The sequence below is a fragment of the Anguilla anguilla genome, chromosome 5 (genome assembly GCF_013347855.1).
Source record: "Anguilla anguilla isolate fAngAng1 chromosome 5, fAngAng1.pri, whole genome shotgun sequence".
NCBI classification, from domain to species: domain Eukaryota; kingdom Metazoa; phylum Chordata; class Actinopteri; order Anguilliformes; family Anguillidae; genus Anguilla; species Anguilla anguilla.
The window spans coordinates 32,511,602-32,536,485 of record NC_049205.1 but is presented as its reverse complement, the minus strand read 5'-3'; the positions used below and the strand labels follow the sequence as shown (position 1 = coordinate 32,536,485).

Here is a 24,884-nt window from a genome sequence, read left to right as displayed (position 1 = left end):
AAGGCAGTGGTTCTAAAGGTAGGCCCATAAATACAGCCACAGGTGCCAATGAACTCCCAATTAACTCCTAATTATGACAATTAGCCAATCAGAAGCTTCTAAAAAGTCATCACATCAATTTCTGGAATCTTGCAGACTGTTTAAAGAGACAGTCAACTTGATGTATGTGAACTTTTGACCCACTGGAATTATGATATAGCTAATTAAAGCTGAAATAAATCTGTCTGTAATCGATTGTTTTAAAATGACCTCTGATGTGAACAAAGTAGCTGCCCTAATTGACTTGCCAAAAGAAATGTATGGTAGCATGAATTGTGTGGAGTTGTGAAAAACTGAGTTTGAATATCTTTATCCTAGGTGTATGTAATCTATTGGATTCAACTCTACCTTGTAGTCAGCTGTTTGAGTCATGAATAGGGTTGGGTACTGAAACCCAGTAGCACTATGGCATCAGTTCCCATATGATCGTTACCTGCTGGACCGAATTGCAACGCAGATTTCGGTGCCGTCTTCACTATCATTACACTTGCTCTGTCGACTCTCAATGTCAATGGCAGCAGGTAATATTAGTAAGCTAGCTAACGTTAAAATTGAAATGCCAAAGGCCAAACTGTCTAAAGTGTGGCTGTACTTTTACCCAAAGGATTCAACTGGACTTGCAATAAAAAAACATGTTTTTAATGTCTTTGTTTGCCCTTTACTGCTACCAGTTCAGGGCAGGCACCATTTAGGCATCTTATCCATTATGCCCGTGTATCCAAGTATCCTGCAATTGGCTACTTTGATCAGGTGTTAGTATGGCCAGAAGATAAATGTCCAAATGGGAGAATTATTGACTGTGGGACTGGAGCATTTCTGATGACTAAATCAGCAGGAAAAAATTAAATAACCCAACGTCAGGGCTTTATTGTGCTGGACATATTTAGTTTTATTTACATTCTGTTTTTCTACATGATGTAAGAAGGTACAGAAGTTAATGTTCCTGAGAGTCTGTGGTCATTGTAGTAATTTCTGTAGGAATCCCTAAAAAGTGCCAAACTCTCTGTGCTGTATACAGTAGGTATAAGGTATGCCGCCCCACCAATCTGTGGCAGAATGACATACCTGACATCCCAATCATTTCCATCAAGATTGTGGGACCTTGCCTCTTCTTACATTTGTCATTTCAAATCCATTAAATTGGGGCATTTTGTTGACTTTATAATTTATCTCCCTTATTATTCACTATTGGCTCCGGATTACATGTTGTGTGAAATACAGCAATACAAAGCTTTGTACAGTATACAAAGCTGTGGCAGTTGTCAATGATCACTGCTGATAGCCCTTGATGGAGAGCAGGCTGATGTTAGCATTAGGGCTGATCAATTTAATTTCCTGGCTTTTGGGAATTAGAGTATATGGGGTGACAATGGTATATCCCTTTAAAATATCACTTGCAAGCATTTTCTAATTGACACTCACTTGTCCTCAACTAGCTATGGTCAGTATAAGCCTAGATAAATACAGTAAGAGATGAACACTGTCTGGTCACACTCAAATCTGCTAGGAATTTATATATTTTCATTATTTATATTACCACTATTGGACAATTTAGTAGTAGACAATGTAAATGCAGTAGTTGCTTTAAAGGAACATAGGACAATCTAACGCACTGATTCAAGGATTCTGATTGTAAAAGCATGCTTCATGATGGTCAGTTGTGTTTTCTTTACAGAAGTGAAACTCCACAGCAGTCTTGGAAGCCCTGTAATATTGTTACTGTGTATGACAAAAAGTGTGCATGGCAGACCATGGAGACGGAACCAAACAATTGCTTATGAAAGCATTAATGCAAAATAGATGAATGTAGCAAAAGAGCATGTTGCCTGTATTTAGTAATCAGCAGTGAACTGTACTTCATATTCACATCTGAAAATAAATAAAAATATTAACTTCAAACAATTTTATTATTAAATTCATTTTTGGTGGATTTGAACAGGAATAAACTTGTTGCAATTTCACATCCACATATACAGATCAGAAGGATGCCTTTTAAAATTTTTTAAAGGGAGCAATGCTCAAAATAAACAAACAAAAGTGATTTTGCAGGCTTAGAGGATTCAATCCATTTGCAATACTTAATCTTTTATATCTGGCCCACACATAACTAGAAATGAGATATTGTACAATAACATATCTGTGTCACGTGTATTTTTGATGCCTAAAATGTAATCTGTAATCTGGCTTTATGATGAAAATGTTCATCTTTGTAATACTTAGTATTTTGTAGTACTTAGTGTAGTATATAGTAATTTTGCATGTCTGTTTACAAAGAATGTGCGTCAAGCCAACAGGGGTGGCACATATTGATATTGAATTTTCAGTGGAGGAAGCCGGTTATGCAGGTCATCCTCTTAACACATGAGGGAGACACAGCTCAATAAACCATAGTCTAGTTTTAGAAAACTGGGTGAAATAAGGTTAAGCACACAGAGTTCCAGAAGGATTAAAAGCCAGCACACTATTTTCACATTATTATAAAAACATACATGACTTCATTTTAAGGAGTATAAAGAAGTAAAACATTCATCATAATTTTAACAATATGCTCGCACATGAACCTTAATATTAAAAATCTGAAAAATAATATGAAAAAATAAAGCCATCATGATAATGGGCTTGATCAATGAGGACAGCTGGCTTGCTCCTTGCAGCCTAGGTGTACCCTGAGATTACACAGCCTCCAACACTCACTTAAAGCAGACTCACTCCCAGTCCTCATCAAACGATCCCCACTAATAACGATCATCACACAGACCAATTGCACAAGCTACTGAAATCCGCTGTATGAACTATAGTCAAGAGAGCTGGAGATGATTCAAACCCTATCCTTAAAATCGGCGCACCCAATGCATGCAAACACCTCTGCAATACCCAGGACGCAATAGTTAACCCTCAGCCCCCCAGGCTCTCTCATCTACAGAGTGGAGCTTGTTTGTGCAGAATCTGCCTGATGCCAGTTCTGCGACACCTGTCTGGATATTTATGGTAGTCTTAAAGTGTTGGCAAGTGATAAGCAACATATCACATGATTTCTGATAAAGCAGTTAAGAATTTAGATTATGCACGGTTTAGGAGAGGAAATATTTTGCTCCAAGCACTATATGATAAATTACCTTATAAATCTGTCAAGTGAGATTTCAAAACTCCACTCAGATTATTGTTGATCATCCACCCCCACACCTATTCAAGATGTGAGAGGAAAAACAAATGTATCAGGTTATTTTATTATGATACCTAACCTTTATTGCGTAACTTTCTCAATTTATCTCTTTGTACATGCTGGTTTATTAACATTTCAAATGAAATAATTGTCAGAGTGCACTTGCATGTAATTCCACTGCTTCCAGTGTACCAATGTTCCAATGTAACTAGAATTACAGCACAGAAGCAGTGGCTATGACTTCAACCAGGGGTGTGCTAAATGTTTTCCAGATTAGTCTCCTTATGGATCGATATTATCTCCTTTGTCTCCTTTGCTGAGTTTCACTAAATGAAATAAATGGGCAGTGGTCTTCTGGCTCTGTGAAAATGGAGAGATCTGAGGCCAGGTATGGATGTTAAAAAATTTAAGAGAAACTGGGATTATTTTTTGGAAACAGAGACATATCTGAAAGTAGCTAGTGAGGAAATGCATAATCTAGTTTTGTGATTTGGTATTTGCAATTAGCCATTTAAAAAAAAAAAATTCAACCTTTTCTAAATGTTCTCAGATTTCCACCACACATCTGTTGACAAGGCACACAAATGTATTTTACTCAGGACAACTCATGTATTTAGAGTATGAGAACATGTGGTTGCTGAGGTCGACCAATGTTTGGTTGCAGCAAGAGTCCTGACCGAACCTGCTCTGCACATTTCATGTGTGTCGCTCATTTCTGGAATCCCCTATAAACCCTGTAAAAATATATGTCTCGTGCTTTTTATTAAGCAGACAGACTCCATGAATAATTCTTAAAGCAATTGTTTATATAAGGGTTTGGTTTACAAAAATTACAGTATACAGTACATAAATTCCTCCCACAATTGGTATAAACTAGATGCGTGAATTTAATTCCGTGACAATGTACAACCAGACTTATTTACAAAGCAAGCAAAAAAAGCAAGAACAAAACAAAACAAAATAGAAACATTTCATTTAAAACCACAATTTCTCACATATCACTACTGGTAGCCACTACAGTTAAAGAGGTAGCTTCCATGGTTGGATAAATCATCCATTTATCGATTAATTATACGCTGTCAAACAATTTACAATGCACAAACAGACACATTTAAGGATTTTTTTCTCCAGCACGTTATGCAACTCACACATATAGCAGTGTTTAGTGGAACAGAAATTGGCTTGACTATAAACCAAAAGTCTATGTCAAAATTCTTTTTTTCAAGGAATGGTGATATGAGACTGACATACAATCAATTATATTAGATTCTAAAATGATTAAGGAAGAGCTAAACTGATTACCTGGTCGAACTGGTCATTTACAGGCACAACACCCTGCAATAGCCCCATATCCATTAAAATAGTCTAAATACAGACTTCCCAAAAACCCAATTCATATTGTGCATTAATTGCTAGAGTAGCAAGGTTTGAGCTTAGAAATAGATGCAGTTATATTTGATCCACGCTGTCTGTACAGTATGTTGCATGGTTCATTTGACAGACCCTGGAGTCATACAAAAGACCAGGGCTGCTGGCAGTATTGTCCAATTCTACCACACCTATAAAATATCAACATGGAAAAGGTGCATCACAGACTCAAATAAAATGGCAATTTTTTAATCTAAATGTCACTGGACTGAAATCCCTGATAGGCAGATAAACACATCAATCCACATCCCCAGATTGCAGAGCTCTATGGAGTCTTATGTGTATCCTTTAACTGTATGTAGAGGGCACAAGCAAAACAGATCCGCTTGCACTGAAACCTGTATGCAAACATGGGCACCAGAGAATTAATCCGTGTCCCTGTATGTTATTTTTTTTTACCACTCATGCAATACTATGAGACTTAACTACGCTGCCCTGAATAATCAGTATCAGTAATCTAAGTGAAGTGAGAAACAGGATAGTTTTGAGGCCACTCAAACTATACGGAAATATAGATGGAGTATCTGTTACCTTTGTGATTGAAAACAGCTGAATTTGTATTTTTCTGGACAAGCCACCCATACTGCTGCAACTGGAGGAACAACCAGTTTAGTAGTTCAGGAAAGAACCAAATGAGGGCCAAATGTGTGGAGCCACACGCACCAAAGTCCTTTGTTTTGCATCAGAAAAAGAACAGCTTGCTTTGAATTGCGGCAATGAGTTCTGTGGCCTTGCTATTAGCGCCTGACGCATGACTCTACTGAGGCCAGTTCGGCAACAGATCAAAATGAAGATCTGTGCATTCGAAAAGTTAACAAGACTCAATGTTTGGTGTATTCCTCGCTTCATTTTTACTGTAAGAATGGTTTAGTCATAGCCCACTGATTAACCTGTGTCCTCACGAGGCTGTTTCATTTAAACAGGAACTCTTTTCTTGATGGATCATTGCATCATGGACTGACTGAATCACCAATACCTGAATAGACCCTGTTCACACAAAACAAAATAAATACAAGTAAAAGGAAGGGGAAAGGGGCAAAAACTGATTGTCTACAAAATACACAATGAACAGTTTCATGACACTTTGGTGGAGAGTTCTTAACAAATGTACCCTAACAGCAGGCTTCTGTCACATGAAAGGAGGAAGCCTTTAACTTTTCTTGAAAAAGATTAGGAACTGAAACAACATAATTGAGCACTATAGGAATGGATTTGACAGGATGTTCACCTGCTAAACCTTTCATGAAATCATTTTGTGAGGGGAAAAATAAATCTGAGAAAAGTTGTCTTCACTATCCTAGACTTTCCTGCAGGCAAAATGTTCAGCAAATTAGCTCATCAGTGCTAAAACACACAGTTCTGAGTGCTGATGTTTTAAAAATTGAAAAACACGTCCAGGCATCCCTGATATAAGATGTGATATATCACTAGGCTCCCAAATACAAGTTTTAAGCCTGTTCCTCATGCTAGTGTTATTGTCATTTTTATTATCGCTAGGCCTTCAAGCCATTAACTAGAAGGCATTTTCTCTTGCTGGTACTGGTATTATAACATTCTTTGATAGCATTTCATTGATTGTCATAAAAACCCATTAAGCAGGGTCTGTCAGGACAAGAAAAAGAAAAGAATGCTAATGCACAAAAATTCTAACTTGTCATGGCCAAACATTATAGGGCTGAACAGAGCAGAAAACAAATAGTAACAAGTTCCTATGTCAATAATTATGTTACCCTCTCACCACAATATTTAGCATTATTTATTAATTTTATGCTAAGTTGTATTTCTCCAAGACAAAACATTTTTGGCCCTCGATGTTCGGTGTGTCATCTTTAAGGGTTCTGACCTATTGGCACGTGCACGCACACACGCACACACACACACAAATAGTCTTTGTGGGATACAACTATGCAATACAATGCTAGTAATCACCACAAATGATGTGTTAAACAGTCAACATATCCTCGGTCATTCATTATTTAGATTTAGACTTCAAAAGTGAGAACCCCCAGTGGCTGACTGACATTCTCATGTACGCTACCCTGTACCCTTAGCAACTCATTCATTTCACTGACTGTTCAGTCTCATCTGACTCACATCTTTAAATTGGCCTGCAGTCTTTGGAATTACCTTGCGAAATACCTATTGTCATATTAGATACGTCAATTTGCTGTTGTCAAAATTCATATTTCAATTTTATAGCTCACTGGTGAGCATTATTTTTATGCTGGGCCCTTGAACACAACAAACCTAATTTTTTAAATAACATTAAAAATGTTAGGTCGCCACCCACAAGTATTTTATATCTTTGACAAAGAGACATAGTATAAAAGACAGCGGGGGCACAACACAAACTTCCATCAGCACAAAATGGCACTGTCTTTAGCAAAGTAATGGTGACAAGATGATATTTAGATAACTAGCTGTATACAGAATGTGAAAACATTCAAGACTACCTGAGTAGACAGAAGTTGCCAGTTGCAGACCATCACAACAATCAAATACACAAAGCTTTTCTCAGTAGGGAATCAATAAAATGATTTACCATTTACTTTCCGTTTTTGCCTATTTTCACACCAAAAGGCACACACTTGTTTTTCAACATTGTTTTTCAAACTTATTTCACAGTAAAATATCACTTTAATAAAATCATCTTTCTGCCTGGTTTCCCTCGGTTTTGCAGCACCTATATTGGGGATGTGAACCCAAATATGCAGCTGGGCAACTAATTGTAAAGCAAAACCCATCAAATGGCTGCAATGCCAAATACAATTAGCAAATGTTATACACACATATGCACACCTCTTTTGAATCTAATGTTATAATCTTGATTTTTTTAATATACCACGTAAAGGTGGAAATATTCTAATATGAGGAGAGTGAGATCCTACTCTCAAAGTTACAGCAACAATGGGTCCCACAGTTTGAACATGGGTAAAGAACCTTAAATTTAAATTCTTTTTAAAATTTCCATAAAACTGAACAAAACATACATGTCAACATAGTATACATCCACATGAAGTTCAATGGAAGCCGTAAACTCTGTAAAGTTTCTAGTTTACAAACGTTGGTGTCCATATTGCAAATGGTGAAGATATGCCAGTCTCCTCCTTGTGCACACTGATGAACTTAAAACAGTACAATCTGGCTAACGATGACACTTTATAGTGCAGTACCTCAGTTCTATATACGACTGTACATTTAAAGGCGTGTAGCTGCAAGTGATTGTATCTGCAAAGTAGAATGATGGCTATCAATGACAAACGATTACAGCCAGAAACTGTATCAGCAGAACAGACAAAACAGTTATCATTTTGACACTTGAAGTACTGCAGGCTCCTCTATGTTGAGACGCTTGAATTCCTGCTTTCATTTGAACGGTGACTAGGTGAGTTAAAGGAGACATTCTGATCATTTATTCCCTCTGCTAAACCAGGCACCACTGGTACTGTATTTTTTTTTTTTTTTTTTTTCATTTTTACAGTGAACTTGGTATAATTATGCTGAAGCATTCACAAAAGCAAACAAAGAAGTATTGGAGAAAAAAAAGATTCATGGCTCAAAAAAGTTTAATGTATTGCCAGATTCCCTTCTTGATAGGTGAGTCTCTAGTCACACAGTGATAAGAAAAGTGCTTCCTGAATGGATTTTGGTACAGGTAACCTGTACACGTTTCATAGTGATTCGCTCTTAGTTCATTTCGCGAGCGCACAAACCTGCGAGCGCACAAACCCACAAGCACGCACACGCACGCACGCACGCACACAAACACACACCAAACCTTTCGCAGCTCTGTTAGTCTCTGATACGGGGGATATTGTAGGAGTAGTGGACCAGGGGGAAGCCACGGCTCTGATAGAAGCAGGCCCGGCCGCAGGCCTGCACCTGGTCGGAGCTGTCGGATATGAAGGAGTCCCCCTCGTCGGCGTACTCGGACTGGGCGGAGGGGGTGGCGCAGTCCGACCAGTACCCCTCCGGCCGCTGGCAGGGCGCCGCCAGGGCGGGGCAGCTGTGCCACTTCACCAAGTGTCTGCAGGCCGAGGGCTTGGCCAGCAGCACCGACTCGCAGCAGCTGCACAGGGCCAGGTCGCCCTGGAGCTGGGAGTACGCCCCGCAGTCATAGGGCAGCTCGCGGACGGCCCTCCCCTGTTGGGCGGCCCCGCCCCCTGGCCCCGGCCCCGCCCCCAGCCCCGCCTCCGCCCCCCTCCCACCGCACCCGAGGCGCCGCAGCCGGCGCCAGTCCTCCCTGAAGTGCGGGTTGAAGAAGACGTAGAGGACGGGGTTGAGGCAGGCCGGCAGGGGGAAGAAGATGAGCGTGACCGACTTCATGATCTCGGGGCTGTTGGCCACGCCGGTGAAGACGGGCGCGAAGGAGAACGCCGCCACGGGGCAGAAGAAGATGCAGTTGGTGAAGATGAGCCAGGCCACGTGGCGGACCATGCCGGCCTGGAAGGGCTCGGTCAGGTCGGCCTTGCCCACGCTGCAGTAGAGGTGCGTGTAGACCACCACCATCAGCAGGTAGGCCAGGGAGTTCAGGAGCACCAGGGCGACGGTGAAGCCCAGCGAAGGGGTCTCCCCAGTGGAGAAGGGCAGGCAGAGCGGGGAGGAGGAGAACTCACCCACGTGGAAGAGGGGCAAGCAGGCCGCCGCCGCGGCCAGGACGGCCAGCAGGGCGGCGGCCGCCCCGAAGCGCCCACGCCCGCCCCGCCCGCCCCGCTCCGACTTCCCCAGCAGCTCGCGCACCGTCACGCTCCTCTCCGCCGCCGCCAGCGTCAGGAACAGGATGGACGACTCCGACGAGAAGACGGCCAGGAAGCCCGTGGCCCGGCAGCCCGGCCCGGTCTCCCACAGCACCCCGAACTCAGCGAAGGCGCCCCAGGTGACCCCATCCAGGGCGCTCAGCAGGCCCACGTACACGCCCATCAGCAGGTTGGACGCGGCCAGTAGCCCCACCAGCAGCTTGGCGGGAGACATCACCCGCCCGGGGGAAAACGTGGCCGCCAGCACCGCCGAGTTGAAGACCAGCGCCACCAGGCAAATGAACCACACTGTCAGGCGGATCATCCAGCTGCCCAGCAGATGCTCACAAGGCTTGAAGGCTCCTGCACGAAATAACATCACGGGTCATTTATCGAGTGACGCCACGTTAGCAAGCGAGCTTCTGTTCCTGACTCTAGATTAATCAACATTTTAAAAAATTCCCATGATTCCCAGCACTTCATTCACAACATAAGTAGAAATTGGCAAGGGCAATGAGAGGGGAAATGCAGAATCGCATACCTGGAGAAGGAGAGCAGTGCATGTTCAGATGGACTCTCTCATTCTCTTCTTCTCCGACTACAACACAAACAACATTTCACATGCAAACTGTGTACAACTGATATGCATAAACAATCCGCTGGTCCATATTCATCTGAATTTAGGGGACCGTGATCTGTGATTAAACTTTGTGGGCTGGTGTAGTGCACGTGTATCTTTGAAAGCTCTGGTGGGAAACACAGCTATAAAAGCCCGGAAAGAAAATATGCAGATAAAAGCATATGGACCACCCGTATGCTTTATCCTGGCTGGCCACAACTGCAGGAAAGCTGTGCACGTTTTTACCCCCTGGGGGTAATGGATGAAGGTTGGATTTGTATGAGGTCACACAGTCAACCCTCAGGCCAATAGTCTGACGGCCATAATGTCTGGCAGCAAGGAATGTTCCGAGGACCAGCATACACACCAACAGATATTTGGTTGATAAAATCCCCCTTTAAAAGCTCAAAGAGAACTTGGACTGACATGGAGAATAGGTTAATAGTAAAACTAGCCATATTCTGATTTGTGGTAGTTTTGTAGTCCTGGTAAATTACAACTGTTATTCTTGCAATACTTGTTCTTCAGTAAAAACTTCTGGGCACAGTTTTATTTTTACCTTTTCAAATGGTATTTATGAGACTGATTTCTTAACAAACAAGCGTGAATCCGCAATAGCTGCGACCGCACACGCGCATGCATCCATGTGTGCGTGCATCCACACACACACCCTCACACAAACATGTGACCTCTTCTTTGGCTCATGACCAACCATTCCACAAAATCAATTCCGTGAATTCATTCTGGAGTTATGCGCCTTTTTGTGATAGGCCACGCCCATCGCCACGCCCCCCTCGGTCAATCTGAAAGTTACTCAGCTCTACCTTTGGTCATGAACAACCTCCACGCCAAATTTCAGCCTCCTGGGGCGAAAACTGTGGCCGCTACGGGGTGGGACACTTTTGTGGACCAATCGACCAATCGACCGACCGACAGACAGAGCTATACAGCTGCGGTCTCAGCTAACAACTAACTACTAATACACACAACATGATGACTTATGACAAGAGAGAAGGAATGGAAACTTTTCTTCTTACCTGTAGCTTGGGTGCTCATGTCTTTTTTTCTGTCATACTCATCAGATGAACTCCCAATGATGTCACATCCAACGAAAGCGCAGCATTGGTAGGCATAGGGGACAGATATTGACCTACCGAACCAAAGGGAAGACCAAATGACATCAGTGCTGCTGTAACAGTGGGACTGGAGACGAATGGGGACTTAATCTACCCAGAATTATGAGACACTAACGCTACAGCAGGCTTCCAGCGAAAAGCAAGAAATGTCACATGTTAAGTCTATCCTCTCCGCGCACCAGCTAGCTCAGCGCATCTCATTATAACAAAAACTTAGAATAGCCTTTGCTAGAAAGCTTTGTGGACTGAGCATGAATAATACTTTGTGAATTTTTTATTATGGTTCGCAGGCAGCTGTAAGGCTGCCAGTTGCTTGGCTATACATGCATAGGCATGAAGACTTGCAATTAATATTTTGTACTGTGATACAAACAATTCCTGCTACCAACTGGTACCTCTGGTGGAGAGGTCAGCATCGGGACAGCGTAAAGAATCTGAGAGTTCTAAGTCAACTCAGTTAAATGGCAGACAGCTTTTCCTCTGACCTGAGTTTAGGGAGGTTCTTGGCTGCCAGAGCACCTTTCATCTGCAGGTTTCCTGATAGTTTGAGTTGGCTGAGGGCATTCAGCCCTGCTGTGGGCATGGTGCTCAGAGAGTTCATACTCAGGTCCCTGAAACACACAGAAAAATGTACATGTTTAGGGTATATTTCATAATGCAATTCACTAATATATTTTTCCAGACAAGTTAAACTAATATCTAAGAATAATTAATAATTATATGGCCTCAACCCAGTATAAAATATATATTGAAAAATGTTCTAACACTCCCCCCAATTAATTTCTCACATCATAATGTAATGGGGGGGGGGGGGGGGAACTATGATTGTAGCTTTATTTATTGATATCACTCATTCTCCCACAATGACTGTGAATTCCAATCTTATTGCAATGAAAAATAAACATGCAATGGTAAGTTTTGCTAAATATAGTGATATCTATTAGTTGAAAAACAAAACAGATAAGTAGGGACAGTGTTCTGTGCAGGTTATCCATTGTTACAATGTATTAAATGAGGTACCCAATGCATTTTCAACCTTTTTTTCCATTTTAGGTTAGTCATTTAAGAGCTGTCAATATTTCTGGTCATTTCTCACATACTGGACCAATGGTGACACACGGAACACAACGGAGGAATCTACTCACAGGTTTGTCAGAGCCGTCAGAGAAAAAAATGAATCTTTGTGAATTGATGTGATCTCATTTCGACTCAGGTCTCTATGGAAAGAAACAGAGTAGGCCAGCTCATGTATTAGGAAGTAAGAAATGTTCTTTCTAAAACTGCCTGCATCCACTACAGTCCAAATAGTCACACTGTATTGATTGGAAGCATGCCCATTCTCTGCTGTTTATTTATCCTTCTTTGCTCAGGAGAACAGTCCTGTTGAGACTGACATTTGTTTTTCAAAAGGCCAAAAAAAATAGAGCATATATAAACACAAATATACAGGAATATACAAGGTAGACAACATAAAGAAATATAATCAAACCGTGACATGAAAATAAATAACAGTTTCTTTACGTGACAAGTGTTGGCATTTTTTGTTCCTGCCTAATTTCATTAAAGGACACTTCAAACTAGGAAGTAAATGAATGAAACATTTTATTTATATATAATTTTTCCAGATGCTCACAGTGCTTTACAGCGACGAGTGAGAGGTCACCTCACCCACCACCAATGTGTAGCACCCACCTGGGTGATGCATGGCGGCCATTTTGCGCCAGAACAACTCTCAATTTTTGTCTCAATTATTGCTTTGGTCTCAATGAAAATAATGTATTAAGATGGAGGTAATTGATTTCTTAGTATTTCTTTATCAAGGAATGGATGGAAAATAGCCAAGGTGCAGAGCCTTGACTATACAGTGCTGCCGGAAACACAGCAATGTTACAAGGATGTACATATGGACAGATCAATTTTGGCATTTATGTACAATCCAAAAAATATATAAATATAATTTTAAAATATTTTGCTGGTACTCTCCTTCTCAGTTCTCAAGTAGCACAAACTCTTCCCTCTCAAGTGAAGGAATGTTGCTATAAGAAGCCATGCCAGTCTTTCTATGAGCGTTGTGTGGTCTCAGGTTGCATGCACCATAGGAAATAGTTCAAACAAAAAATATGACTAAATATAATTTCTTGAGAGTAATCGTACAACCTCCGGAGGGAAAACATTGCTGAACAAGCTGCTTTAGAGCTACATTAAGTGTATTTTCCTGCCCTAAACGTCCCCCTACCAGGCACTGTAACACTGTGTGGTTAGAGGACACTTTGTTTAATATCTTATTAAAATATCCTTCAGTACACACAAAAATTTAATGACACAGTTGTAATAAAACCATGCTTACAAAGTCAGATTTTTAATATCAGATAACTATGATACATAAAGCAAATTGACCTTGTTTTTAGTAGCCTTTATCCTGAAATTGCTACAAATTAGCTGTTGTGACTGGCCACCCTCTTGGGGTTCCTAATGATGGCAGTCATAAGGAGTATTGTGAAGTTGCATTTTTGAGGGGGTTTACAACTGATAACAAATTAGCTTATGTCATCAAACCTGCAATCTTAAACCTATAAGTTTGATATCATCTTGTGTAAAGTGTGTGGATAAGTAAAGTATGAATATGTAAGATGAAGAATTCTAATTTTACGCTGAATGACGTGACACAAAGTGGTTAATGAATAAAAGCCTTATTCTCATGAAATAATGTAGCGGCCTTGTATCAGAGCCTTAAAGTGGAAAATTTAGCATGAAAGAATTATGCTGGTTCTTTCCTGGAGGCAACATTGTCATGAGGACAGTTTTGGTGAAATATTCACTGTATGTATTCTATCCCTTTAATGGAATGCACTGCTTCTATACATAGAAACACTAAAAAACTAACTAAAAAAAATATATATTCTAGTAGTGAGAAAACTCTGAAATGGCATTTCTCTAGCAATAATCCCTTTCAGTTTTTTTCTGTGAAGGAAGGGCTCCGTGGTGTATATTCTGGGACACGTCCAAGAAAAAGATGAATAATAATAGAAATGAGGCGGAAAAAAAACTGACAAGCTTAAAATGAGTTGCCAAACTGTCCGGGGATAGGGGCTGTGCCTATTCGTCCATGTGTATACCTGTCCTTTTGCACACTCCCCGCTTGCCCCTTAAATAATTGCGTCCGTTTCCTAGTCTAAAACAATTTTGCCTTCCTGCCTGCAGATATTCAGGGATCATGGTTTCCTCTGCAAAGGAGCCCACAAGCATATGTCAGCCTATAAATGATGCTATTCCCTTCTGTGGCGCCCCTCCGCACACGCCTTGTTGGAAACGGCTCAACACAGACATGGCGAAACGACCGTTTTCGGGGATCTGCGTTTCGTGTGCGATAACTCACAGGATACGCAGGGAGGCCAACCCTTGGAAAGTGTCTCCATGGATTTCCTGGATGCGATTGTGCTGCAGGGATCTGCAGAAAGAGAGGTTGAACAAAAAATTATTACTTCAGGAAAGCACGCCAACAATGCCCTCGGAACCTATCGTTCCAAAAGGTCTCAGGAAGTGATACTGGAATTTTCTTCGTTCACTGTAAACAGACAGCCTCTCCGGGTGCCCTGCCCCAAAGCATGACTCACTGTTTTACCTACTTTCATACAAAAGGGGGTTGAATTGACTAGTCTAATGCACTCAATAATCCACTCACTTTCTCATGATCTCATGATGGATGTGACCTCAGCTGATCATTTTTCATATTTTACCAGCATTTGTAATGCCAACTCCACGTATAATGGCAAAGGTCCTTTTACTGAAAACCACTCATAAAATTCAACGCCCTCTTACAATACATTAAATTATACATACAAACAAAAAGCACTTCCAAAATCATATATGAATAATGCCCAAATTTTGAGATTAGTCATGTTAAAATACAGGCAATCTAACTACATTTGTATTAGGGACCTGTTAAATCTGATATAAAATTGATATATTTAAACCATACAATGCAGACATTTACACTTTATGTAAGGGCCAGAGTAGCACATTGCAAACAGAATTGATCACTTATTTTATTCTTTACAACTTAATGAACAAATCTGATTGTAATGTGTGATGCATCTGAATGTATTTTTGTATTATTACACAACAATTATTACCAACATTACACGTGCCATTTATGATGTAAGTGGCTCTACAGTGTATTTTGCATTATTGTTTCCTATTACCAACCATGATTTATTTGCTCTGACATCAGAATATACTGTTGGTGGTTGCTAGCGATGTGAATAGACCTCTGGCTAACTAACATTAACCTCCTAAGACCTGGAAATTCATTTTTGTCACCTGTAAGGGACATGAGTCTCTGGTCTTAATCTAGAGAACCGTATCTTCAGTTACACTGAAACCCACACTACCAGGGACATGCAATGAGAAGGTAAATAAATTATACTTTTGTCATAATGTTTGCATTATGTCAAAAGATTTAAATACTTAAACTTCTTTTTTTTCTCCTGCCTGGGTCACATGAGGTTAATATGCACAAGGCATGATCCACAGCAGAGCAGAAACTAGAAGGAAGGGCCCCACCCAACTGTGGGCTAACCAGGTGAATACTGTTACTTTACACAGCATCTCTCACCTGAAGTAATCTTAATTCTGCTACATCCACAGACAGTGTAAGATCATGTTAGCTACATCTTTCTCTACCACAAGCTTTAATAATTGAGTGTTAATGGAAACTAGCTTATGCCAGGCATCCTGTGATCAAAGACAAATTAAATAACTGGTTCCTTCAAAGCAGAAGATCTGTTCTATAAATTCACAGAAACAGAAAGAGCCTTCCCAATTTAATCTCCAATCAGCAGGTCTACAAAAACACCTACTTTATGTCCCTTTTTAGAAAGGACAGCTTAATGGGCCTCTTACCAGCATTTAGAAGGGAACAAATCTGCTTCAGAAGCAGGCACATCTAACCTGAATCTTTCCCGAATGGTTTGTTTTGCAAAAGCTAAGGAGACCCATTGACTGACATATTACAGTTGGTGTCTGCTGCAGCAAAAATCAACTGCAAGAACACAAAAGTCCATTACGTAAGGAAGAAAATTAAGTTTAAAGTTTAAATTGTGTCTTCTCTCAAGGCAATGGATAAGCACACAGCCTGATATTTTGGCAAACCCTTTGTCAAAGGAGTGATGAGCAAAGCAGGGAAAAATGAAAAATTTGAAAGAGAAAAAAGACTATTTCAAACTTTACCCAGCTTTTCAGAATGCGAAGCGGTGACTTCACTAAAGTGGCTTGCCCTGATGTGCATGCTGCACGGTCTCAGAGGGGAAATGAGGCAAAGTAAACACACAGCCTCATGCAAAACAAAACGTCTGTGGCTGAACAGTAGTGGAGCACAGTGTTATTTTGGCCAGTGACAGGCCCGTGACAGTGAGCAACAGCAGTTGCCATGATTGTGCAGGCCCTGTGAAGGAAATTCCACATAACTCTCAGAATTCAAATGTAATGTAAACAACAATGGTACAGCCACAAGTGCTGGATTTCAGACAAACCTCACTCCTGCAGCTACTGTATGTCTATTACTACTGCTGCTGCTGCTGCTACTACTGCTACTACCACTACTGCAGCTGCTGCTGTTACTGCTGCTGCTGCTGCTACTACTACTGCTGCTACTGTTACTACTACTGCTGCTACTGTTACTACTACTGCTACTACTACTGCTACTGTTACTACTACTGCTACTGCTGCTGTAACTACTACTACTGCTGCTGCTGTTACTACTACTGCTGCTACTGTTACTACTACTGCTGCTGTTACTACTACTGCTGCTACTGTTACTACTACTTCTGCTGCAGTTGCCACTACTACTACTACTACTGCTATTACCACTACCGCAACTACTACAGCTGCTGCTACTACTACAGCTACTACCACAACTGCTACTACTACAGCTACTACTGTTACTACTACTTCTGCTGCAGTTGCCACTACTACTACTACTGCTGCTACTACTACTGCTATTACCACTACCGCAACTACTACAGCTGCTGCTATTACTACAGCTACTACCACAACTGCTACTACTACTGCTACTACTACTGTGGCTGCTGCTGTTACTACTACTGCTACTGTTACTACTACTGCTGCTGCTACTGTTACTGCTGCTACTGTTACTACTACTACTACTACTACCGCTGCTGCTGCTGCTACTACTACTGTTACTACTACTGCTACTGTAACTACTGCTGCTGTTACTACTACTTCTGCTGCAGTTGCCACTACTAATGCAACTACTGCAAGAAGAAGAAGACGACATTTTTCCTAAAAGGAGAATGGACAGTTCATCCTCCTTTTGTCATTTTTGTTTTATTCAGACAGGTAGTAAGCAGAGCGGGTAACACACAGTGAGATTATCACATGGTGGGGGATCGAACCCCCGCCCAAGCGGAGAAAATCGCATATGGCTCGAGATTTCGGCCACCCTACGCACTGCGCACATCTTTCTGTAGTAACAGTACTATTGACCCTTTGGTTGTGGAATTTCACCTGAACTGTAGGAGTATAAAAAGCCATCAAGCAAACAGCAAGCCTGAAAAAATTAACGATAAAAAGTGATAATACATTCCAAAAAAACTTGAGTCTTCAAAATTTTAATATTTAATATGTAATACTTTTCAATAGGTGTTGCCTTTATATGACAGATTAAACATGAAAAATGGGTTACGCCGTCATATATCTAAATTTACTGCATAATTACATGTCATTCTTTGTGTAAACACTACTCCCTCGCTTTGTGAGCGCTGCGCGGACAGAAGCCAGCGGGGCTTGCGAGGCACAAGGCGGGACCGACGGCGCATCGCTCAGCTCTGCGGCTCCGCTTTCGTGGGTTGGACCGGCGCTACACATTTTTAATGAGCGGCGGTTTGGCGAGCGGCCTGGCATCGAATCGCCCTCATGCCATCCCGGAGTCGTCCGAGCCCGCCGCCCCCCTCCACGACGAAGTTCGTGTCGTGGAAAAACAAACACCGCATCCAAAGAAAACAACGTGACGGTCCATTCACACCCGACATTGGACGAAGACTGAAGAAAACATGGCAGTGTCTTTCAAGAGCGTTTCTAGAAACTAGTAAAAGGAAAAGTAACACCAGTTGCATGACCACCTGCCACACATGCCGGCCTGATGCTTTGAATAAGAGTTATGACATATTGAGGAATAAAAATCACATGCTGGTATGGTCGGAATTTGATGGATCGGAATGAAGTGTTACAGCTGCATAAGCCACGTGACTTCCTGTGCTTCACATTCCATCTTCCACAAATACAGTTCTGGAGAACATTTGTGAGAAGCTTAATAAACCTGAATGCACAATTGCCATGAATCACTGCATTGTGGTTCTGGGGACTCTCCTCTTCCAAAATCAACCAATCAATTCCCACTACAGGCCTTTCCAGTCTCCTGTCTGGAAGGCCATAACACAAATTCAGTCTTGCTGGTCTCCCTGCACGTGCCACCGGCCTCTGCAGCATATCCATAATTGGGATGATGGATGTGTTGAATAGAAACCTAAATATCCACCTCATATCCCGTCAAACACGCATGGTGTGCAGTCGATTCATGTGCGGATCTATGCATCAACAGTGAAAGCTCCCCTTAATTCCATCAAGCCAGATCTTGATTGATGGTGCACTGTTAAATGTCTGCTGCAGCAGGGGTAGAAAAATGTGTTTTCTGGTATGGAACATTTAACAGGAACTTCAGCCTAATTCAATGTTATTATATTTGATTGATCGCTCCACTGTTCAAACATTAAAAAAAAGAAAAAAAAAAAAAGAATTCTTCTAAGTTGCAGTTGTTATGATGCCATGCTTTCCAAGTCTGGCACCTGAAACACGCCTCTTCGACTTGCTCATTAACGTAATGCCACTACTGTTTTTAGGACTGATGGTGGGTGTCATCTCGTCTGTTTACCAAACACTGAGGAAGGTCCAAGGACCAAAATGATTGCACTAGTACACTTCTGAGCACCACTTTTGCACCAATGCAAGTGAATAACACTTTTATTTTAAAAAGTAGTTTTTACTGCAGGTAAGTGAAGTATGTGGAGCTTTTCGCAAGATTATTTTTCACTACATGCCCCATAATGAATTGAGATATTTTGGTGGGTTTATTGTATGAGATGAGAGGGCATATAAACTAACCTCCTTTCATATAATAATAAAAGCTACTTATGTGACAAAATATAAATTAAATGAGTAGGCCTGAAGAGCACGATACAAGAGGATGCTGTGTGTTAAAGATTGTAAAAACAAAGAGACAAAAAGGATATTACTGAAATATAAATTAATATATTTTATCAACAAATTTACTATCAAAAATAGATTTCAGGCCAAAGTTCCCCCCCCCCCTTAACAGTACCAGGATTACATGCAAAACATACAATGAAATCCAAATGCATAAAAGTGTATTGTTAATAATAATGCACATTTATTGTGCCTTCATAAAAATACAATACACACACTGGAATAAAAGTATATCCCTGTAGCTTTTCCTCTGCTATTTGTATTTTCTAAAAAATGTTAAGGAAGATTAAGGAATATTAAGATAAATGCACCATATCAGTATATATCTGGCATGCCAAAAAGTGGGATGCCCCTTCTGGATTTTGCAGCTTGGAAGCCCAGAAGAATACAACATGATTCGGACGTATGATTCATCTGCCCCTGTAAAGCCCTTGTCACATCACAGATTGTACCACTTGTAACGGCCAGAGAGAATCTCAAGTTGAATTTCAGTGCTCCACCCTTGGTGTCGCTGGAGCTTCTATTTCAAGCCAAGTGTGAAACAAATCAGAGAATTCATTGCAGCAGTCATCTCAGTGAATAATTCACTGACCCCTTAGGCGCATGAAAAGAATGACAGAGCGATGTTAATGTTTTATGACACATGCTTCCGACAATTTATGTATTAGGCAACGTAGAAATTAAGCAAAATGTCCACTAAGAACATTTTAAATATTATTTCTTCAATGTCAAATATTCTTGTATTTTTAAGACACGGCATATGTTGTTTTCAAATAGGCAAACTGCTATACAGTATAATATATAAAATATATTAAAATATTGTAAGTAAAAAAAATTCAATCAAACTCTTCAGAGTAGGGGCACGTGAATAAAAACGAGCTTCTGTGAATTTCAAACAGTGCTATAAATTGACATTTTTAATTATTTTTTTATTTTTGTGTGTGTCATTGTCATTTTTGTGTTTTAAGTGCGTCACTGTCTGTAACAGGCATTTCAGCTGCTTTCTTGGCCAGGTGTCTTTTGCAAAAGAGATTCTGAAAGAGACTAACCTGGCTAAATAAAGGTTAAATGAATAACATAAATAAAATATACAATCTTCATTGTCAGGTGATTTACCATTTCTTCTGTCGTGTATTGACATTTATGTGAGAAAACTCTCCCATATGAAGTTCTCTCTTCATCAACAGAATTCATAACTGACAAGTAGCATATGGCCTTCACTGTCTAACTAGGAAATATTTCTTCATCTTTATCGCATTGATTCAAAGATATCTGGGTGTTTTCCTTCATGGGCCATTTGCAATTTTGAAGACTGACAGTCTTCATCAAAGCCTGAAATAGAAACAAGTGGGAGGTTTTCTACACCCAGACTGTAAACAAATTCACAAGTTGAAAATCCCAACAGCTTCAGACATTTGACAGCTGGTTGACCAAACTGGTTTTTCCTTTTTCAAAGGATAGGGGTTGTAATATCCTGTGAGCTTTTCTGATACTTTGTTAAATGTTTCAATTCAATTTTGAAATGCATTCATCAGCTGCTCACGTTTGTTGAAGGTTTTGTGAATTCAGTTTTTCTGACTTTCAAACAAGAGGAATGCCATTGTAAGCCGTGTTCACAGGTTGCACTGTCTGAGGCAAATGCAATCACATTCTAAACAAATCAACAATGCCCTCTGACACTGAAGATTAATTTGCAGTGCATACATACACTGTATCTGCCAGAATGTCTCAATCTCAATCAATAAAAAAATGGCAAAACAGAGTATTTTTTCAAACCTAAGGACAACAGGCATCTTCAGCCATTTTGAGCAGTTCTATGATTTTCTCTTTATGCCTGATCAGCAATCAGGATACATGGTCGTTTCAGTTGACTACATGTTGGAATTGCCCCTCCTTTACCAAATGTGTATTAAAACCGCATCCAATGGTGATCCGCTTATATAAACCATTGCAGTTAGTTAGTTAGCTCATGCCTCTTCTCACAGTTCTCATTCCCCCTTATGCTTTTTGACAGCAATATCACATTCGCCTCTGTCCATCCAAGACTGTCCTTTGTTTTTATGGTTTAAATGCTAGTAATACTGTAATCTTTGTCCAATGGTCTAATGATAAATGAAAAAATGAAATCCGTCGATATTCAATGCACCGGTAGGATATTGTTTTATCAGCCTTGATGCTATCTGTCATTCGTGTCTGTGCTAGTTGCCAAACAATTGCTGAACTCGGAGTGCCAACAGTGACAGCTGGAGTATAACCGCTAAAATAAATGTTGACAGCTTTATGGCATAAAGACGACCAGTTTCTTTTGTGCAATGCCAGTTTCAATTCAACTTTTCAATTATGTCACAGGTCATTTCTGCATCTATACTGATGTCTGACAAGCCTTACTCCCTTCACTAATCAAGACATCTGCTAACAAGCTGAATTAAAACATGCAAATGGAATTGGATCAATAAGGGACCATGTGCATTGAGTGTAATCAAGTGTAAGTTTACTTGACTAGATTCCAGAAATCACTTTCATCACTGAACTGTCTGCATCATCAGATTCGTTTCATTTGGATTTATGGCAACAGTCTCCTTTCAGCAGTGTAACTAAGCCTGATGATGTACAATTCAGAGGCATCACAAAGCAACATTATGCTATATTAGATCAATATGGTTGTAGCACCTACTGGTCATCTAACTAATGCTATATAGTATGCAAATTCTATATAATACTGATAGTAATATACTATCTGATACTTTGATATTACTTAATACCTGGCATGGTGTGAAAAATGGTGGGGAGAGGTGGAACATTGTAGACATCGACACCAATCTAAATTCCGAAGCTTAATCCAATAATGATAGTTTAAAAAGCCAGAGCTTTTAGTGTATTCGTGACAGTTCCAAATTATGCTTAAAATAAATGCAGTGCCGCTTGGATTTAAGTTTGTCAGAGCTCTTAAATGATATGTTGCCGAACATGTCCTACATAAGAGTTCTGCCAATGAAACATTCATAAAGAGCAACATAAAAAGGGTTTCAAACTTACATTTCCTCAAGCTTGAAACAGCCCTGAAAGACTGGGAGCTCCTTTATTTCATTGTAGGAAAGATCTCTGAGGACAAAGAGGAATAAAATGACAGGGTCAAAGGTTTTCTGTAGATTTTCATTAGAGCATGTCAAGTAGTGCATTAAATCGGAACCAAACTGAAACAACGCCACTGTGTCTCTAGTTCCCAGTGTAGTGAGGTACTTTCTCCTGTCTATTCAATCAAAAATTTTCCAAGTATTTTGGTGTCAAATTTACTCTCATAAAATATTACCCTTTCCTGTTGCAAACAGAACTGGAATACTGTAACTGTGTTTTAGAGTTCCATAGGTCAGGTCAAGGAAAAGACTATTCTCAAACATTTAATTGGTGGAACAAACTCCCCCAACAAAATATAAACTATTCTGAGTATTCTAAAGAATGGGTGACACACGGAATGTATAAACTTACAGTCTACTCAAAACATAGACATGAACGAGCAACAAGTGACAGAGCTTGTAAGGCAACGTAAACAGAAAATGAGAGACTGCAACAGTGAACAGGCTGCCAACCCTTTGAGGGACCAATTTGTTTTTCAGACCACAGTACTGTGAGTGCCCAAATCAACTGCCATATACTTTAAACATATTTCATCGGGCACTGAGTCTTTTTCAGACCACGAGACTGTCAGTTCCCAAATCAACTGCCATATACTTCAGACATATACTACATGGTCAAAATGATTTGGACACCTGACATACGACATCTCATCCAAAATTATGGCCATTAACATTGAGTAGATCCACCTTTTGCTGCTATAATGACTTCCACTCTCCTTATACTAGTTGGAGCATTGCTGCAGGGATTTGCTTCCATTCAGCCAGAAGAGCATTTGTGAGATTGGGCACTGATTGGGCGATTAGGCCTGGCTCGCAAGTGGTTTTATAATTGATCCCAAAGGTGTTGGATGGGTTTGAGGTCAGGGCTTTGTGCAGGCTAGTCAAGTTCTTCCACACTTCGACAAAACCATTTCTAAAAGGTGTACCTGGGGGCATTGTCATGCTGAAAAAGGAAAGGGCCTTCCCAAAACTGCTGGGGAAACAGAATCGTCTAGAATGTCATTGTATGCTACATCATTGGGCACTGACGGTCTTTTTCAGACTACAAGACTGTCATGCCCAAATCAACTGCCATACTTCAGACATTTTGCTATCCCAAAACTCAGCTGGAGAACCCACAATGCAGCTATGCAACCTGGAGCATAGATGAGTGGCTAAGTAGCCATCTTTGTACTGTAAACTCTTTTGTAGAACTGCTGCTGCATTCTTCAGTGATTCCCATAAAAATTAACATCACTAAGTGTAAGAGCCAAGTAAAGTATGTAATATAGTCAGTCTTTCTGGAACCTTAAACACCACCACTTGTTGAAATGACACGCAATACACATAAATCTGTGTTGGTTACTGTCGCAGACCTGCAGCAATTCACCTTGAAGTTTAAACTAGAGACAAAGCCAATGAGTTTTAAGTTTGTTAAAAACAATAGTAATACTGTTGTAGTGTCATGTACAAAAGTGCAAAACAATATGCAGCACTGTCAGACCTAGCAAAACTGCAGTTGGCTTGAATGTGTCTCACATTTTATAGCTAGTGACTACACAAGCAGTGTGTAAATCAGGAAATGTTATAGCTGTATTATCATGATTCAGTTAATATTGTGGTTTTTCTAAGTATATGAAATTATGTACATACACTACATGGCAGAAAAGTATGTGGACACCCCTTTTAATTAGTGAGATTGGCTACTTCAGCCACACCCATTGCTAACAGGTGCACAAAATCAAGCATACAGCCATGCAACCTCCATAGACAAACATTGGCAGTAGAACAGGTCACTCTGAAGAGCTCAGTGACTTTCAACGTGGCACAGTCATAGGATGCCACCTTTCAATCAAGTGAGTTCATCAAATTACTGCCCTGCTAGAGCTTTCCCGGTCAAATACTGTTATTGTGAACTGAAAACATCTAGTAGCGACAACAGCTCAGCCGCAAAATGGTAGGCCACACAAGCTCACAGAACGGGACCACCGAGTGCTGAAGTGCATAGCGTGTAAAAATTGTCTGTCTGCAACACTCCCAACTGGCTACCCAGACTGCCTCTGGAAGCACAAGAACTATTCATCTGGTGATTCATGAAATGGGTTTCAATGGCTGAGTGGCCACACAAAAGCATAAGATGACCATGCACTATGGCATGCATTAGCTGTAATTGTGTAAAGCACATCGTCATTGGACTCTGGAGCAGTGGAAATGCGTTATTTGGAGTGATTTACAATCTGGCAGTCTGACAGATGAAGTTTGTTTTGGCGAATGCCAGGAGAACACTACATGCCCAAATGCATAGTGCAAACTATAGTTATGTGGAGGAGAAATAAAGGTAGAGGGCTGTTTTTCATGGTTTGAGCTAGG

General features: G+C 40.6%; 1 protein-coding gene across 1 annotated transcript in view; it reads right to left on the bottom strand.

The window, feature by feature from the left end:
- Positions 1 to 3,987: 3,987 nt before the first annotated feature.
- The window catches only part of lgr4 (leucine-rich repeat containing G protein-coupled receptor 4), a 78,943-nt gene continuing 58,046 nt past the window's right edge, over positions 3,988 to 24,884 (bottom strand). Inside the window, exons 12-18 of the mRNA XM_035418189.1 lie at positions 22,438 to 22,503; positions 14,498 to 14,569; positions 12,267 to 12,338; positions 11,607 to 11,732; positions 11,023 to 11,135; positions 9,908 to 9,964; positions 3,988 to 9,729 (exon numbers count right to left, since the gene is read on the bottom strand). Coding sequence (XP_035274080.1) covers positions 8,423 to 9,729; positions 9,908 to 9,964; positions 11,023 to 11,135; positions 11,607 to 11,732; positions 12,267 to 12,338; positions 14,498 to 14,569; positions 22,438 to 22,503 — 1,813 coding nt within the window. The 3' untranslated portion in view covers positions 3,988 to 8,422. The remainder of the gene's footprint in view (positions 9,730 to 9,907; positions 9,965 to 11,022; positions 11,136 to 11,606; positions 11,733 to 12,266; positions 12,339 to 14,497; positions 14,570 to 22,437; positions 22,504 to 24,884) is intronic.